The sequence below is a fragment of the Benincasa hispida genome, chromosome 11, assembly GCF_009727055.1.
Source record: "Benincasa hispida cultivar B227 chromosome 11, ASM972705v1, whole genome shotgun sequence".
In the NCBI taxonomy this organism is placed as follows: domain Eukaryota; kingdom Viridiplantae; phylum Streptophyta; class Magnoliopsida; order Cucurbitales; family Cucurbitaceae; genus Benincasa; species Benincasa hispida.
In genome coordinates, this window is record NC_052359.1 from 28,225,474 (window position 1) to 28,245,345 (window position 19,872).

Genomic DNA, 19,872 nt, shown 5'->3' on the forward strand with positions numbered 1-19,872 from the left:
ATAGCCCATGTTTTTGGTTCTGTAGACTGACTTACTATGTAAGTCCAGATTGTCCCTGTGGCCCATGAACGAATTCCTCGTCATCGTCAGGTATGTCTTATCAATTTCAAGTTTTATGATAATTGTGCATTAAAATATTTGTTTAGCTTAAATGCACTAGTTATATTCTAATGCTAGGTCAGTGACTCGTTAGAAGTTATTATAAGCGGATTATTCAGGTATGATGCTACAAAACGAGAAAAAAAATATATAAAATTATGAGGTCACTTGGAACTTTATCTCATGGAAATTATGTTAGAAACAAACAAATATAAACCTCAGTTCAGAGATCTTAAAGGTTGATGAAACTCTGTAGAGTTATGACAATTTAGGAATAAAGGTATAAATGTTTAAGCCAGAGAATGAAATTGTCTAGATAAGAATTCATTAGGGACTAGTATTATGTCTTTTTTTTTTTTTTTAAGTATGGAAATTTGTGTTAGTATAAATAAATTCCTTCACAGGCCACGTACTTAAGTTAAGGTTAAAAGTTGTTTTATGGATAAGAAGGAGAAAAAGAAGAGACTATTAAAGGTTCTGAGATATTAAAACCAAACATTTTTAGAGGAATTTTGGAAATGATTAATAAGTCATAATCACTTTGGTAATACTACGACTTGATGGATTAGATAAAGTATGTGTAGTGATATGAAGGATTCTTTTGGAATATCAACTTAGTTGAAGTCATTAAAGGAAGCCAAAATAGTTGGACATGAGTTTAGACTAAAAGGGGATAAAGTAAAGAGTTATTTGTTTGGGTTGAAGGATTATTTTAGAGTGCCTAGATTAATTAAATCCAAAGCCTTATTGTGATGAGTAGATCAAAGTTGGACAAATATGAACAAACGAAAGTCTTTTGGAGTTTAAAAGCATGAAAATTGGCAAAGGAGAATTCTACAAGATGAAAATTCTTAGTGAGAGAGATAAGACTTATGGAGGAGTTAAGTAAAATATACTTTAGTAAAGAGATTATGTTCCACTTGGAAAATGGAAAAAAAAGTATCTAGGAAAGTTTACTCTTTTGGAAATAGAAAGGAATTTAATGTGTTCAAAACTCCCAGTTAATTATGGTTTGGAGGTATGATATGAGGGGTTACAAGGAATTTGTTTTGGTGTAAAAGAAAAATATCTCATTATCATGTGGAATTTTAGGAGAATATGAGTTGGATGGAAAGATAGCTTACATAGGTGATCGATATGGAACTTTGTTTTAACACAAGAATCTGTTACCAAAATAAAAGGTTGAGAAAGGATAAGCTAAATGGAGTTACTAGTAACAGTAGATGTTCAAGAACTATTGACATGCTATGTTGATGCTTCATTAGTTAAGAGGTAAACCATTGAGGGCATTAGTAAGATTTAAGGGATTTTGACGTAGTGTGCAAGTTCGAAACATGAACTGGCAAGACCATCAATTTGATTGGAAAAGGAAATTAATCAAACTTGAGGTAGACAAAAGTGGTATATGCACAAAAGTAAGTAAGTTGGATCTTCCAATATCACCACTGGCATAAGGGATTGACTAGTAATAAAGTTGAGTTGATAACAAAAAGTTGCTATAGGTGGGTTTGGAGCAGTACAAGATAGTACGTTTTCCCTTGCATGGGCGATGAATTAACTAGCTCTAGGGAGTACGAGTTATCAATTGAATAATGCTTATGGAAATGTGTTATCAATTGACTAATGCTTTAGCATCTAGGGACTTCAAAACCTCATTTTTAGAGGGAATTTTAGACTTATCCGCAACAGGGTCTAAGTAATGATATGTGATTATTTTAAGGCTAAAAAATAATATGAGGATTGGCTTAAGCAGTTTTATAACCCATGACAGTATAGAGCCTCATGATGAGTTTCTCATGAATGTGAGACTTAATTAGATAGAGTTATTCTCAGATATGTAGACCATAAGAGAGACATCACAGTCGGCGCTTCTAGAGTAGAAGAAGTATTCAGTTGAGCAAATTTGTTATGGTACGTATCTTTAGATGACGCATTTTATAGCATGACCAGTTTCTCCACTACACATATGAAGTTTTCCCTGTGACAGAATGGTAAGTTTAGATATATGTTTTTAGTGGATAAGTCTTTCTTAAGCTCACGACTGTTTTCATATTTCTCAACTTGAGCGTGTTAAAGTATTGTTGGTTTTCAGCATCTTAAGTTTCATAGTTATATATGGAAGGGGTTGTCACACTTTTTTTTATACTAGTTTCAACTATGTCAAACAGTGACTCTCGTTTTACATCTAGTTTTTGGAAGAGCCTCTAATTAGCATTGGGTACTCTATTGATTTTTAATACAACTTTTCACCCACAGACTGATGGTTAGAAAGAACGTTTGAACTAGACATTGGAGAATATGTTGTGCACTTGTGCATTAGAGTTTTCAGGGAGTTGAGCCTCTCACTTGTATTTGATGGAATTAGCATAATAACAGTTATCCGACTACCATTGACATGTTGCCGTTTGAAGCCCTCTATGGGAAGAGCTGTAGGTCTCCTGTGTGTTGGGATGAGGTAGGTGAGAGGAAATTGCTAGGACTTGAGCAAGTGCAAACCATGAATGGGGCAATATAGAAGATCAAGGCTCGTATGCAAACAGCTCAAAGCAGACAGAAAAGCTACGTCGATGTGAGACGTAAGGACCTAAAATTTAAAACAAGGTGATAAAGTATTCTTCAAGATGGCACCTATAAAGGGTGTTTTGAGGTTTGGAAGGAAAGGGAAGCTGAGCCCAAGGTTCATTGGACCTTCTGAGGTCTTAGAATGAATTGGTCTCGTAGCTTACCGATTGGCCTTACCTCCATCACTTTCTTTAGTTTATAATGTCTTCCATGTTTCGATGTTGAGAAAGTATGTAACAGATCCGTCCCATATAGTTGACTTTGAGCCATTGTGGTTGAATGGCAACTTGAGTTATGAAGAGAGGCCTGTGCAGATTCTCACCAGAGAGGTGAAGATGTTAGCAATAGGGAAATAGCAGATGTAAAGAGTTCGTAGCAGAATCATCAGTTCAAAGAGGCCATTTGGGAATGAGAGGATGAGATGAGGACTCAGTACTTAGAGATTTTTCAGAAATGAACTTTTGAGGACGAAAGTTTTTTAAGGAGGGAAGAATGTAACACCCCGAATTTTTATTATTTATGTAATTTCAGTAATTTTTATTAATTGAGGGCATTTTTGGAATTTTTGGACTTAAGTGTAATTGCGGGAATTCAATTATTGGCTTTGAAATCATTTAATCTGGAAATTAATGGATTGACGTTGAAATTATTTAATTTGGAAATTAATGGATTGACGTTGAAATTATTTAATTTGGAAATTAATGGTAGGAATTAATTTCATTTTGGAAGGAAGGGGTGTTTCAATTTAATGGTTTAATCGGAGGGAATTTATGGAAATTGGACTTTTAATTCACACAAATTTAATTTGAAATTAATGTCAAGAATTAATTTCATTTTGGAAGGGGGTTATGTCATACAAATTTATTTTGAAATTAATGTCAAGAATTTTTTTCATTGTGGAAGGGGGTGAGTTAAATTCTTTGTGAATTGAAAATTTTACGGGAGAAAAGGGTCAAAAGTTGGAAGCAGGGTCTGATTGAAGGAAGAATTTGGAGATTGGAATATTGAGGGTGGTTGTTGCTCAGGCTTCGTTGGGGAATTGAATTTAAAGATTTATTATTGAAGACTGCCACTTGGATCGATATCTGAATCTAGTATCGAGGTAAGTAATCTTACTACTAGAACTATCCACAGGCCAGGCTCTAGATGTATGCTAGCATGATAGATGGATGTTATGGCAGAATGATAGCATGAGAGACTGATAGTATATTATAACTAATGTATGTTCTGGTATGAGATCTGAAAGATTTATTTGTGCACCTAGACACTTGAATGCTAGCATGAGATGATACGTGATTCCATATGGTTGTATTTGATCTGAGGATATTGAGGTATCCATGTATGTTGTAGAACCATGAAGTTGAGGTATATGTTTATGTTGTAGAGCCATGATGTTGAGGTGTATATGTATGTCATAAATTCGTACAGTGATGATTATGATGTTGAGACTGTAGAAATGTCCTTACTGATTAGTTAGATGCCCATTAGATATTGTGTTTCCATCGTGATTCACCAGTTTGTGTTTCCTTCGGGATTCACCAGTTTGTGGTTCCTTTGGGATTCACTAGTTTGTGTTTCCTACGGAATTCACCAGTTTGTGTTTCCTACGAAATTCACCAGTTTGTGTTTCCTTCGGGATTCACAAGTTTGTTTTTCCTTCGGGATTCACCAGTTTGTTTTTTCTTCGGGATTCACCAGTTTGTGGTTCCTTCGGGATTTAGCAGTTTGTGTTTCCTTCGGGATTCACCAGTTTGTGTTTCCTTTGGGATTCACTAGTTTGTGTTTTATTTGGGATTCAACGGTTTTTGTTTCCTTTGAGATTCACCAGTTTGTGTTTCCTTCGGGATTCGTCAGATTATGTTTCCTTCGAGATTCACTAGTTTGTGTTTCCTTCAAGATTCACTAGAGGTAGTGGGCATACTTAACTACAGTAGGATAGGACTCAGTTTACTTTTGTTTCATGTGTATCCCGAAGGAAACACAAATTGCTTAAGCCAATCCTCATATTATAATGTGTCATCTAAAGATACGTGCCAGAACAAATTTGCTCAACTGAATACTGCTTCTACTCTAGAAGTGCCGACTGTGATGTCTCTCTTAGGGTCTACATGTCTGAGAATAACTTTGTCTAATTAAGTCTCACATTCATGAGAAACTCCTCATGAGGCTCTATACTATCATGGGCTATAGAACTGCTTAAGTCAATCCTCATATTATTCTTTAACCTTAAACATCAAAACTAAAAGTTAAGAGAAACATGAAAAGAACTCTAAATTTCATGATGTGGAAGCGTAAAAACTAGTCCTAATGGCTCAATCATGAATTTCGCTTGTCCATCCCCGGTGCATCTCTACTCTTACCTGAAACAACAACATGAGAAAGAATGAGTTCCCGAAGGAAACACAAACTAGTGAATCCCGAAGGAAACACAATATGGTGAATCTCGAAGGAAACACAAACTTGTGAATCCCGAAGGAAACACAATATGGTGAATCTCGAACGAAACACAAACTGGTGAATCCCGAAGGAACCACAAACTAGTGAATCCCGAAGGAAACACAAACTGGTGAATCTCGAAGGAAACACAATATCTAATGGGCATCTAACTAATCAGTAAGAACATTTGCACAGTCTCAATATCATAATCATCACTGCACGAATTTATGACAAACATATAAACCTCAACATCATGGCTCTACAACATACACATATACCTCAACATCATGGTTCTACAACATACATGTATACCTCAATATCCTCAGATCAAGTACAACCATATGGAATCACGTATCATTTCATGCTAGCATTCAAGTGTCTAGGTGCACAAATAAATCTTTCAGATCTCATACCATAACATACATTGGTTATATTATACTATCAGTCTACCATGCTGTCATTCTGCCATAACATCTATCTATCATGCTAGCATACATCTAGAGCCTGGCCCGTGGGAACTTCCAGTAGTAAGATTACTTACCTCAATACTAGATTCAGATATCGATTCTAGCGGTAGTCTTCAATAATAAATCTTTAAATTTAATTCCCCAACGAAGCCTGAGCAACAAGCACCCTCAATATTCCAATCTCCAAATTATTTCTTCAATCAGACCCTACTTCCAACTTTTAATCCTTTTCTCCCGTAAAATTTTCAATTCACAAAGAATTTAACTCACTCCCTTCTACAATGAAATTATTCTTGACATTAATTTCAAATTAAATTTGTGTGACATTAAAAGTCCATTTTCCATTACTTCCCTCCGATTAAACCATTAAATTGAGACACCGCTTCCTTCCAAAATGAAATTAATTCCTGCAATTAATTTTCAAAGTGAATAATTTCAACGTTAATCCATTAATTTCCAAATTAAATTATTTCAATGTCAATCCATTAATTTCCAAGTTAAATAATTTCAACGTCAATCCATTAATTTCCAAATTAAATAATTTCAACGTCAATAATTAAATTCCGTAATTACGCTTAAGTCCAAAAATTCCAAAAATGCCCTGAATTAATAAAAATTGTTGAAATTACATAAATAATAAAAATTCGGGGTGTTACATTCTTCCTTCCTTAAAGAACTTTCGTCCTCAAAAGTTCATTCCTGAAAAAGCTTTGGGTGTTTGGTCCTCATCTCATCCTCTCTTTCCCAAGTGGCCTCCTCGAACTGGTGATTCTGCCACGAAATCTTTACAACTGATATTTCCCTATTGCATAACATCTTCACCTCTCTGGTGAGAATCTGCATAGGCCTCTCTTCATAACTCAAGTTTCCATTCAACCATAATGGCTCAAAGTCAACTACATGGGACAGATCTTTTACATACTTTCTCAGCATCGAAACATGGAAGACATTATGAACTGAAGAAAGTGATGGAGGCAATGCCAATCGGTAAGCTACGAGACCAATTCGCTCTAAGACCTCGAAAGGTCCAATGAACCTCGGGCTCAGCTTCTCTTTCCTTCCAAACCATAAAACACCCTTTATAGGTGCCGCCTTTAAGAACACTTTATCACCTAGTTTTAAATTTTTGGTCCTTACGTCTCACGTTGACGTAGCATTTCTGTCTGCTCTGAGCTGTTTGCATACAAGCCTTGATCTTCTATATTGCCCCATTCATGGCTTGCACTAGCTCAAGTCCTAGCAATTTCCTCTCACCTACCTCATCCCAACACACATGAGACCTGCAGCTCTTCCCATAGAAGGTTTCAAATGGCGACATGCCAATGGTAGTCAGATATCTGTTATGATGCTAATTCCATCAAATGCAAGTGAGAGTCTCAACTCCCTGAAAACTCTAACGCACAAGCCCGCAACATATTCTCCAAAGTCTGGTTTAAACATTCTTTCTGACCTTCATTCTATGGGTGAAAAGTTGTATTAAAATCTAATCGAGTACCCAATGCTAACTGGAGACTTTTCCAAAAACTAGATGTAAAACGAGTGTCACTTTTGACATAGTTGAAACTAGTATAAAAAAAGGTGTGACAACCCCTTCCATATATAACTATGAAACTTAAGATGCTAAAAACTAACAATACTTTAACACGCTCAAGCTGAGAACTATAAAAACTCTTGTGAGCTTAAGAAAGTCTTATTCACTAAAAACATATATCTGAGCTTACCATTCTGTCACAGGGAAAACTTCATATATGTAGTGGAGAAACTGATCATGCTATATAATGCGTTATTTGAAGATACGTACCAAAATAAATCACTGAAAACTACTTCTACTCTAGAAGCGCCGACTGTGATGTCTCTGTTAGGGTCTACATATCTGAGAATAACTTTGTCTAATTAGGTCTCACATTCATGAGAAACTCATCATGAGGCTCTATACTATCATGGGCCATAAAACTTGCTTGAGCCAAACCTCATATTATCCTTTAGCCTTAAAACAATCGCATATCATTACTTAGATCCTACTGCGAACGAGTCCAGAATTCCCTCCGAAAATGAGGTTTTGAAGTCCCTTGGATGCTAAAGCATCAGACAATTGATAACACATTTTCATAACCTTGCAATAACCGAAATTGATCCCCGAAGTTCGTTCTTTTTTTTTTATCGATAAAACCTTCTTGACTCATAAGTCGTAGCTTGAATTACTCGTACTCCATAGAGTTGTTTAACTCATTGCGAATGCAAGGGAAAACATATTATCTGGTACTGCTCCAAACCCACCTGTAGCAACTTCTTTCTATCAACTCAACTTTATTAACGGTCTATCCCTTATGTCAATGGTGATATTGGAATATATAACTTACTTACCTTTGTGCATATACCACTTTTGCCTACTTTGAGCTGGATTAATTTCCTTTTTCAATCAAATTAATGGTCTTGCTAGTTTATGTTTCCAACTTGCACACAAAGTCAAAATCCCTTAAATTTTACTAATGCCCTCAATGATTTATCTCTTAACTAATGAAGCCTCAATATACCATATCAATAGTTCTCGAACATCTACTGTTACTAGTAACTCCATTTAGTTTATCTCTTCTCGACCTTTTATTCTCGTAACATATTCTTGGGTTAAAACAAAGTTCCATACCCAATCATCTATGTAAGCTATCTTTCCATCTAATACATATTGTCCCAAAGTCCCACATGATCATTAGATCTTTTTCTTTTACACCAAAAAAAATACCTTGTAACACCTCATATCCTGCCTCCAAACCAAACTTTACTAGGAGTTTTGAACACATTAAATTCCTTTCTCTTTCCAAAAAGTAAACTTCCTTGGATACTTCTCTCTCCTTCACACTTATCTTTGATAAAACCACTAAATTCAGGACACTTTTTTTTTCTTTTTCTTTTTTTTTTTCACTGTCCAGTTGGAACACAATCTCTTTACTAAGTTATATTTTACTTAACTCCTTCATAAATCTTATCTCTCTCACTAACAATTTCCATCTTGTAGAATTCCTCTTTGCCAATTTGCATACTTTTAAACTCCAAAAGACTTTTGTTTCTTTAAATCTATCTAACTTGGATTTCCTTAACATAATAAGGCTCTGGGTTTAGTCTAGGTATACTAAAATAATTCTTCAACCTAAACAAATAACACCTTGCTTTAACCCCTTTAAGTCCAAGGTCATGTCTAACTATTTTAGCTTCCTTTAATGACATCTACCTAGCTAGATATTCCAAAAGAATTCTTTATATCATTACACATGCTTTACCTAGTTCATTAAGTTGTAGTATTACCCAAATGATTATGACTTATGAATCCTTTCTAAAATTTTCTCAAAATGTTGGGTTTTTAATATCTCAAAACCTTTATAGATTTACTGACTCTTCTTCTTTTTCTCCTTATTCATAAAACAACTTTTAACCTTATACTTGAGCATTGGTCTGTGTATTTATACTACCACCGATTGTCTATCCAACACAAAACATAACATTAGTCCTTGATCAATTCTTGTCTCGACAATTTTATTCTTTAGCTTAAACATTTAAATACCTTCATTCCTAAATTGTCATAACTCTACATAGTTTCAACAACCTTTAATATTGCTGAACTGAGGTATATATTTATTCGTTTCTAACATAATTTCCATGAGATTATCTAGTGGTAAGTGACCTCATAATTTACTTTATTTTATTTTTCTCTTTTTGTAGTGTCGTACCAGATAATCCTCTTATAATAACTTCTAACGAGTCACTGACCTAGCATTAGAACATAACTGGTGCATTTAAGCTAAACAAATATTTTAATGCACAACTATCATAAAACTTGTAATTGATAAGACATACCTGGCGATGACGAGGAATCTGTTCATGAGCCACAGGGACAATCTAGACTTACATAGTAAGTCCGTCAACAGAACCCAAAACATGGGCTCTGGTAGCATGCATGCATGATAACTTAAGTCCTAGTGCTAGGCAATGATAATTATGATTTATTGAGGATATATTGATAGTTTGATGTTTATGTATGCCTTGCTAACATGAAGGTTTAAAAGACTAGTTGCGCATAGAGATGTTTGAATACTAGTATGATTTGAGTATATTATTGTTATTGGAGATCCTGCTGAATCTGAGGATGAAGAGATGCATACGTATGTTATAGAGCTATGATGAAGAAATTCATATGTGTGTTATAGAACCAGATGCATACGTATGTTATGGAACTCAAAGTTAAATCCAAAATTAACCCAAGCAATTAATCTCCAACAAAGTAACTCTCGAATTAATTCCCCTAGCATAAAACACAAACACTAGAATTCAATCTTAGGAGCCAAAACCAAAACATACCACATTTAATACAACGAACCCAATTTAACTTATCAAAGTTGCGGCTTGGTCCAAGATCAAATCCACAACAGAAAGTTTGATTGACCAACCCGAAACAACTTTTTGCAACGCCACACGATCCGCTTTCGACCTTGAAACTCTTCCAACACTCAAATCTATGGCCCAAACATGATGGTCATTCACAATTTCAGCTAAAACCCAACTGGTTATTCTAAAATCCCCAAAGAAAATTCTAAAAATTTTATTTACCCAAAGACTTCGAGATTCTGGCACAAGCAACAGTGGGCGCGACAGAAGAATCCGATGGCTAGGCCGCGGATCCGACGTGACAAACGTGGATCTGACGGTGAGGTGAAGCGAACCTTAGGCTGAACGGTTTGGGCTGATGACGGAATGGGCGGCTCAGCGGTCAACAGCGAACGGCGAGTGGCGGAACGGCTTGGTTGGTGATCCGGGCCACCTGCGAACGCGAGTGAACAAACTGCGAGTGGCGAAACACCTTCCAATTTGGCACGACGCCCGGCACCGAGGCATTTGCCGCTGACCGCCAAGCCGCTCTGATCATGTAACGACCCGAGTTCCTAGGATTTAAGTTAGGCTGTTACTAAATACATGTATGCATGGAACTCAAAATGACACTCGGTTGTGGCAAAATAAAACTAATTAAATAAGGTAAGTTGAAAAGACTTTCATTAAATTCAAATACTAAAACAATAGTAGGGTACCCATAAATCATAAAGGAAAATAAATAAGTCTGAAAAACGATTCTTAAAAGTATGTTTTAAACACCAAAACTAAAAGTTAAAAGAAACATGAAAAGAACTCTAAATTTCATGATGCGGAAGCGTAAAAACTAGTCCTAGTGGCTCGATCCCGAATTCTGCTTGTCCATCGCTGGTGCATCTCTACCCTTACCTAAAACAACAACAAGAGAAAGAATGAGTATAAATACTCAGTAAGTAACCCTACTACTGGGGTCAGGCTGGGCATCTATGTTCTCTAGATACCCACCTCTGATAAAACATATAAACTGCTCTAGTCTTCATGAGACACATATACACATGAAACAAGAAGAAGTCTGAGTCCTATCCTACTATAGTTAAGTATGCCCACTACCTCTGGTGAATCCCGAAGGAAACACAAACTAGTGAATCCCGAAGGAAACACAATCTGGTGAATCCCGAAGGAAATACAAACGGGTGAATCCCGAAGGAAACACAATCTGGTGAATCCCGAAGGAAACACAAACTGGTGAATCCCGAAGGAACCACAAACTGGTGAATTCCGAAGGAAACAAAATATCTAATGGGCATCTAACTAATCAGTATGAATATTTGCACAGTCTCAACATCATAATCATCACTGTACAACTTTATGACATACATATAAACCTCAACATCATGGCCCTACAACATACACGTGTACCTCAACATCATTGTTCTACAACATGTACATGTATACCTCAATTTCCTCAGATCAAATACAACCATATGGAATCATGCATCATCTCATGTTAGCATTCAAGTGTCTAGGTGCACAAATAAATCTTTCAGATCTCATACCATAACATACATTGGTTATAATATACTATCGATCTATCATGATGTCATTCTTCCATAACATCGATCTATCATGCTAGCATACATCTAGAGCCTGGCCCGTGGGCAGTTCTAGTAGTAAGATTACTTACCTCGATCCTAGATTCAGATATCGATCCAAGCGACAGTCTTCAATAATAAATCTTTAAATTCAATTCCCCAATGAAGCCTGAGCAACAACCACCCTCAATATTCCAATCTCCAAATTATTCCTTCAATCAGACCCTGCTTCCAACTTTTAATCCTTTTCTCCCGTAAAATTTTCAATTCACAAAGAATTTAACTCACTTCCTTCCAAAATGAAATTAATTCTTGACATTAATTTCAAATTAAATTTGTGTGACATTAAAAGTCCAATTTCCATAACTTCCCTCCGATTAAACCATTAAATTGAAACACCCCTTCCTTCCAAAATGAAATTAATTCCTGCAATTAATTTCCAAATTGAATAATTTCAACGTTAATCCATTAACTTCCAAATTAAATAATTTCAACATCAATCCATTAATTTCTAAATTAAATAATTTTAACGTCAATCCATTAATTTCCAAATTAAATAATTTCAACATCAATAATTAAATTTTTGTAATTACACTTAAGTCCAACAATTCCAAAAATTCCCTTAATTAATAAAAATTACTGAAATTACATAAATAATAAAAATTTGGGGTGTTACATTGCAGGGTCTAAGTAATGATATGTGATTGTTTTAAGGCTAAACAATAATATGAGGATTGGCTTAAGCAGTTTTATAGCCCATGACAGTATAGAGCCTTATGATGAGTTTCTCATGAATGTGAGACTTAATTAGACAAAGTTATTCTCAGACATGTAGACCCTAAGAGAGACATCACAGTCGGCGCTTCTAGAGTAGAAGCAGTATTCATTTGAGCAAATTTGTTCTGGTACGTATCTTTAGATGACGCATTATATAGCATGACCAGTTTCTCCACTACACATATGAAGTTTTCCCTGTGACAGAATTGTAAGTTCAGATTTTTAGTGGATAAGTCTTTCTTAAGCTCACGACAGTTTTCATAGTTTTCAACTTGAGTGTGTTAAAGTATTGTTGGTTTTCAGCATCGTAAGTTTCATAGTTATATATGGAAGGGGTTGTCACACCTTTTTTTTATACTAGTTTCAACTATGTCAAACAGTGACTCTCGTTTTACATCTAGTTTTTGGAAGAGCCTCCAGTTAGCATTGGGTACTCGATCGGATTTTAATACAACTTCTCACCCACAGACTGATGGTTAGAAAGAACGTTTGAACCAGACATTAGAGAATATGTTGTGCACTTGTGCGTTCGAGTTTTCAAGGAGTTGAGTCTCTCACTTATCTGGCTACCATTGGCATGTTGCCATTTGAAGCCCTCTATGGGAAGAGCTGTAGGTCTCCTATGTGTTGGGATGAGGTAGGAGAGAGGAAATTGCTAGGACTTGAGCTAGTGCAAACCATGAATTGGGCAATACAGAAGATCAAGGCTTGTATGCAAACAGCTCAGAGCAGACAGAAAAGCTACGTCGACGTGAGACGTAAGGACCTAAAATTTAAGACTAAGTGATAAAGTGTTCTTAAAGGTGGCACCTATAAAGGGTGTTTTGAGGTTTGGAAGGAAAGGGAAGCTGAGCTCGAGGTTCATTAGACCTTCCGAGGTCTTTGAGCGAATTGGTCTCATAGCTTACCGATTGGCATTACCTCCATCACTTTCTTTAGTTCATAATGTCTTCCATGTTTTGTTGTTGAGTAAGTATGTAACATATCCGTCCCATGTAGTTGACTTTGAGCCATTGTGGTTGAATGGCAACTTGAGTTATGAAGAGAGGCCTATGCAAATTCTCACTAGAGAGGAGATGATGTTAGCAATAGGGAAATAGCAGATGAAAAGATTTCGTAGCAGAATCATCAGTTCGAGGAGGCCACTTGGGAATGATAGGATGAGATGAGGACTCAGTACCTAGAGCTTTTTTAGGAATGAACTTTCGAGGACGAAAGTTCTTTATGGTGGAAAGAATGTCACACCCCAAATTTTTATTATTTATGTAATTTCAGCAATTTTTATTAATTGGGGGCATTTTTGGAATTTTTGGACTTAGTGTAATTGCAGGAATTTAACTATTGACGCTGAAATTATTTAATCTGGAAACTAATAGATTGACGTTGAAATTATTTAATTTGGAAATTAATGGATTGACGTTGAAATTATTTAATTTAAAAATTAATGGCAGGAGTTAATTTCATTTATGAAGGAAGGGGTGTTTCAATTTAATGGTTTAATCGGATGGAAGTTATGGAAATTGGACTTTTATTGTCACACAAATTTAATTTGAAATTAATGTCAAGAATTAATTTTATTGTGGAAGGGGTGAGTCAAATTATTTGTGAATTGAAAATTTTACGGAGAAAGGGATTAAAAAGTTGGAAGCATGATTTGATTGAAGCAAGAATTTGGAGATTGGAATATTGAGGGTGGTTGTTGCTCAAGCTTCGTTGGGGAATTGAATTCAAAGATTGATTATTGAAGACTGTCGCTTGGATCGATATCTAAATCTAGTATCGAGGTAAGTAATCATACTACTGGACCTGCCCTAGTGCCGGGCAATGATAATTATGATTTATTGAGGATATATTGATAGTTTGATGTTTATGTATGCCTTGCTAACATGAAGGTTTAAAAGACTAGTTGCGCATAGAGATGTTTGAATACTAGTATGATTTGAGTATATTATTGTTATTGGAGATCCTACTGAATCTGAGGATGATGAGATGCATATGTATGTTATAGAGTTATGATGAAGAAATTTATATGTATGTTATAGAACCATGATGATGAGATGTATATGTCTGTTATGAGACTAGGATGACAAGAGGTATATGTACGTTGTAGAATATCATGATGATGAGATCTATATGTATGTTATAGAACCATGTTGTGAATACTTGTGATGTTGAGATTGTGATAGTGGTCCTCACTGATTAGTTAGATGATCACCAGGGGTTGTGTTTCCTTAGGGATTCACTAGGGGTTGTGTTTCCTTTGGGATTCACCAGTTTGTGTTTCCTTCGGGATTCACCAGTTTGTGTTTCCTTTGGGATTCACCAGTTTGTGTTTCCTTTGGGATTCACCAGTTTGTGTCTCCTTCGGGATTCACCAGTTTTGTGTCTCCTTCGGGATTCACTAGAGGTAGTGGGCATACTTAACTACAGTAGGATAGAATCCAGTCTCCTTTTTGTTTCATGTGTATATGTGTCCCATGAGGACTAGAGCAGTTTATATGTTTCACTAGAGGTAGGTATCTAGAGGACATAGATGCCTATCCTGACCCCAGTGGTGGGGTTACTTATTGAGTATTTTATACTCATTCTTTCTCATCTTGTTGTTTCAGGTAAGGGTAGAGATGCACCGGCAATGGACAAGCAGAATTGGTGATCGAGCCACTGGGACTAGTTTTTACGCTTCCGCTCATGAGATTTTGAGTTCTTTTCATGTTTCTCTTAACTTTTAGTTTTGATGTTGAAAACTTACTTTTAAGAATCGTTTTTCAGACTTATTTATTATTCTTTATGATTTATGGGTACTCTACTATTGTTTTAGTATTTCAATTTAATGAAAGTCTTTTGAACTTACCTTATTTAATTAGCATTTATTTCGCCATAACCGAGTGTCGTTTTGAGTTCCATGAATGCATGTATTTAGTAACGGCCTAACCTAAGTCCTAAGGGATCGGGTCGTTACACATACCCTCCTCGAGCTTTAACATTCATCAAACCATAGAGGTCTGAATGTACCAGTGCTAAGGGTTCTTTGGCTCTAAGACCTTTTCCAGAAAAGGATCTTTTAGTCATTTTACCCTCAAGATAAGATTCATACGGTGGTAATGAACTGTCTTCTAACTGATTTAGATGACCATTCTAAACCAATCTCTTAATCCTTTTGAGATTTATGTGACCAAGTCTCAAGTGCCAAAGGTAGGCATTTGGAGAAACTTTCCTTTTCTTATTTTGAGTTTCAGTTGTGTGTTCGAAACAGCTTTTACCTCAGTCGATTTTAACATGTACAAGTTATTTTCTAATTTTGCAAAACAAATATTAATATCTTTCGAAGTAATGAACACTTCATTATTTTCAAAAGAAATTTTGGAATTCCATTCCAACAAACATGAGACGGATATTAAATTCCTTTTCGTGGAAGGAATATAATAAATAGTTTCAAGTAAAATGTACCTATCTCCTTTAAATAACTTCATATCTCTCACTACTTTAGCTGAAACAACTTCTCTGGTCCCTACTTTAAAGGTTGCTTCGCCTTCCGTAAGTTGTCTCCAGGAACTAGTTTCCTGAGAAAAAATACAGAAGTGATTAGCGACACTTGAATCTATTATCTAAGTCTTTTTATCGTTTTCCACTAAGCAAGTTTCGATGATTAGTAAATCCATTTACTCAGTCGTTCAAAATTTTCATTCTCATCTATATTGTTCAAAACTTTAGACGAGTTGGGAGATGGACAATCCTCTGTTACAACTTGTTTTGAATCATCATTTGCTAGTAATTTGTATGTTGAATTGTTATTACCGTTAATTAAAGCTGAAGCGAGTATTTTGGAAGAATTTGACATGTTGAAATTTTAAACATATTCTTATTAGTAAATTGCAACTAAATCCATATCAATTTTTAGCAAAAAATAATAATGTACCCACACTAGAAGAATTTTGGGTTTAATGTCGGTTGACAACCGACATTAAAGATAGTGTTATTAAAGTCCTTTAATGTAAGCTGTCTTTAATGTCAGTTTTAAACCGACATTAAAGGGATTTAATAACACTATCTTTAATGTCGATTGCAACTGACATTAAAGCCCTTTAATGAAATTTGCAACTGACATTAAAGCCCTTAATGAGATTTGCAACTGACATTAAAGCCCTTTAATGAAATTTGCAACCAACATTAAAGCCCTTTAATGTCGGTTGCAATTGAAGCCCAAGAATCAAATGAAGCCCTTTAAACCGATATTGAAGCTCAGAATCTGTCTGTTTTATCAATTATTGTCCGTTTTTTTAAATTTCGTTGCCAAATCCATTTTCTCGGTCAAAAAGTATAACATGACACATCATTATCGAACGCTGTGGCTATGACATATTATTCATGTATGGATTGTAAATTTATTACATTTAATCCGCAAATTCTTCTATAAAATTATAATTTAAAAGGCCGTACAATAATTCAAGCCTTGAAAAGACAAATTACAAGTAATACAAACATTATGATTTTACAAACATTATGAGTTTACTATCCCTCTCTACTTGGTAAGTATGGACCCCTTCATAATTCTTCTTGAATAGACCCCCAACTTCAACAGTGTTTGGTTATAGGCATCTTTGTCTGACCACTGTGTTCAAAGGATCACAAACAATAAAGGTTTAAGACAAAGGATTGAAAGTGAAAATGTGATCAGAATTCATATTCAACTAACCGTGTTTATTGGGAATGTGCATAAATGGTACATTCAAGGCAAAATTCTTGTAGTGAATGTGTTGGATCTAGAATTCCCAAAGAAAAAGCATAAAGAGGTTGCGATACCAAGTCTTTACTCCTTTGTTGCACTTGCAAAACAAGAAAACTCAATAGCTGAATAAATGAGAGAATCTTCTTTTTCAAGATCTTAAAGAAGAGAAGCTTGGTTACCTAGATATGAGATACGAAGACAATAGAAAATTTTTGGCAGCATAACGATGCTAACACAAGAAAACCAAAAATTAACCTTGAACCTGTTCAAAGAAACACACTCCAAAAAATATTTCACAACCACTTGTTCTCAACAGAACTATCAAAATTCCCAAAAAATGAATATTCAAAAACACATACATCAATAAGGAAATTTAGCTCACAATGTACTTCAAATCTCAAAAGTTGTCACAAAAACTACCATAGTGCATGAATAACCCACAAACTACATTAGTGGAACCCACAAACTCAAGCACCTTGAATCAAATCTAAACTACAAATAAATAGTACCCATGAGTCATATACGGGTGTTACATTCTATTCCAATATGGTCCAAAGAGAAATAAGCACACTATAACTTCTCAAATAGGAATTTCCATATCATTAGAGTCACTTGAAAACACTTAGAAACTATTCTTAAAACTGCAAGCATTCAAAAATGCACTTACCAGGAACAATTTTTACGTGAATCCCTTGCTATTGCAATAAATCCATCTCCTTTCCAAACACTTAAAAAACACACAAACAACACCATTAAAAGTATAGGGTAGAATGAACCTGGCGGCGCATGTGGCGGAGACACGCGAATGACGACAATGGCTTCCATGTCTCTTCCAAAGGATCAGACTCAAACATACACCAAAATAACAAATCTATATGCAGATATCAGCTTGGGCTGTGTTAAGAACACACTCTTAACTACATATATATGTCCAGTAACTATAAATAAATTTAGTTAACAAATCATCCATTGGGTAAAAATCACTCAATTCATCATCATATATGATATTACATTACCTGAACCAATAACTAATTAGTTATCATCATAAGCCAACAGGATAAAGCAAACAACTCAAAAGACATTAGATTGGAAGATGAATACCCCTCGTGGCCGAGAAGTGCACATAAATTGCACAAAACAGACTGCGGCAGTTGCAAAAAGATATTATGTACGTCATTTCTCCTTTTTCCACCTGAAGTTGACCTAGCAGCATCACTATTTTCTTGCTTTGATTCTCCTTCCGGCAAAGCAGGATCCTTTGAAACCGCACTACCAGCTTCATCAACAGGCAACATAGGGGAATTTCCTGTTCCCTGTTCAGATCGGGACTGATGCTCCAATTTTGATGATGCAGTATAAACAACTACTTGAAGGAGGCTCATGACCTGCAGCATATACATTTTTAATTAGAAAATGGGGAAAGGGAAAAGCATAAATGTTAAACCATAATAAAATCCAAACTCTGCAAAAACGCGTGCATCATTTTTTACTCATGTTCCTCTCTTTTCAATCTTTCATACCTGTTCAAGATGCACAACACTACGCAAGAAAAGTGGTCGATTCAAAAGCTTCAGGAATAGAACCAAAGGAACATTTCCAGCTTGACAGGTTTTTAAATTACTTGATGGAAGCCCTTCCACAACTTTTTCCTTGCCCTTCTTAGTTTCCATGTATGTAGAACTCAAATCCTCAGGGACAGTCTCCAAATCGAAGTAGAATAACATATTGGCAACAGCAGAATGATTTGTAGCCAAATAAGTTAAATTCTCAAGAACACGACGCAACACCAAGGGAGGAAGACCTGTCAAGATATACATAAAAAGTATAAATATAGTAATGACAAAATGAGACAAAAATTTAAGGGAAGAAAGTACTACCATCCAACAACTGTGATCGACCATAAACAACATTTGACTGACAACCATAGAGCCTTTGAGAATTGATTGTTGCAACTCCACCCACAAAACCTTCAGCCTCAGATTTGATCATATCTAGTAATAGATAAACCAGAATTGCCCTTGTAACACTATGTGCACAAAGGTTAAACAAAAGCCTCTGCAATAGTCATTTTCCAAGCGGCTGGATGACATAAGAAAAGAACAAAATGCCACATTAGGTGGAGAATGTATGCAGTACAACACTTTATTTTCAAATTTCGATAAAGTTTAATATACAATTTTAAACATGGCTGCTTCATTAAAAGGAAAGAACTCATTTCATCAATGGAAATAATTTTTCCAATAGGAAACACAACAAAACAAAACCAAACATTTTCTTACGAAAAGAAGAATGTAAATCCAATTAATTTATCATATAAAAAGAACCAACTAGTAAGAGCAATATCTAATTAATCATGTAACATAACATCAAAACTACATGCATCGAAATTTTGGCGATACGTCATATGGTAGAAAGTCTGATCCATCTTTTCCTGCATACAAAGCAAATGAAGAAAACTTCTTATTGAAGACAGCATATATTTCCCCCTGATGAGTTTTCGTCTGCAATTATCACTTGATTTCTGAGATAGTCATTGACCACCTATCATTTAGATCCATAGGAATGAAAAGAAAACTATAAGATTGACATGTAAAAATGCTAAACTACTCAAGGAGAAAAGAAGATTCATTTATTTGTCCAATACCAAACATTTCCAGTAAATGTTTCAAGAAACTGTACCTAGTGTAAAGAAATCTCTTTAAACATATATACATCTTATTGAAGTGAAAACCAAATTAATAAACAAATGCCAGACAAGTTTAGTCCTAATGATACCCTATGAAGCCTAGAAAATATGGAAGCTAAGATTTAACATGATGGAGTGGGCAGGGAAAAAAGAACCGCATTGCCACTACTT

The 19,872-nt window shown here is 35.3% G+C and overlaps 1 protein-coding gene across 1 annotated transcript; it reads right to left on the minus strand.

The window, feature by feature from the left end:
* Positions 1-17,461: 17,461 nt before the first annotated feature.
* LOC120091698 (E3 ubiquitin-protein ligase UPL1-like) lies at positions 17,462-19,027 on the minus strand. The gene is made up of 3 exons (XM_039049807.1): positions 18,893-19,027; positions 18,536-18,816; positions 17,462-18,400 (listed from the first exon to the last, which is right to left on the minus strand). The coding sequence occupies exons 1-3, from the start codon at positions 19,002-19,004 to the stop codon at positions 18,044-18,046; spliced, it is 750 nt and encodes a 249-aa protein (XP_038905735.1). The 5' UTR covers positions 19,005-19,027; the 3' UTR covers positions 17,462-18,043.
* Between the last annotated feature and the right edge of the window lie 845 nt (positions 19,028-19,872).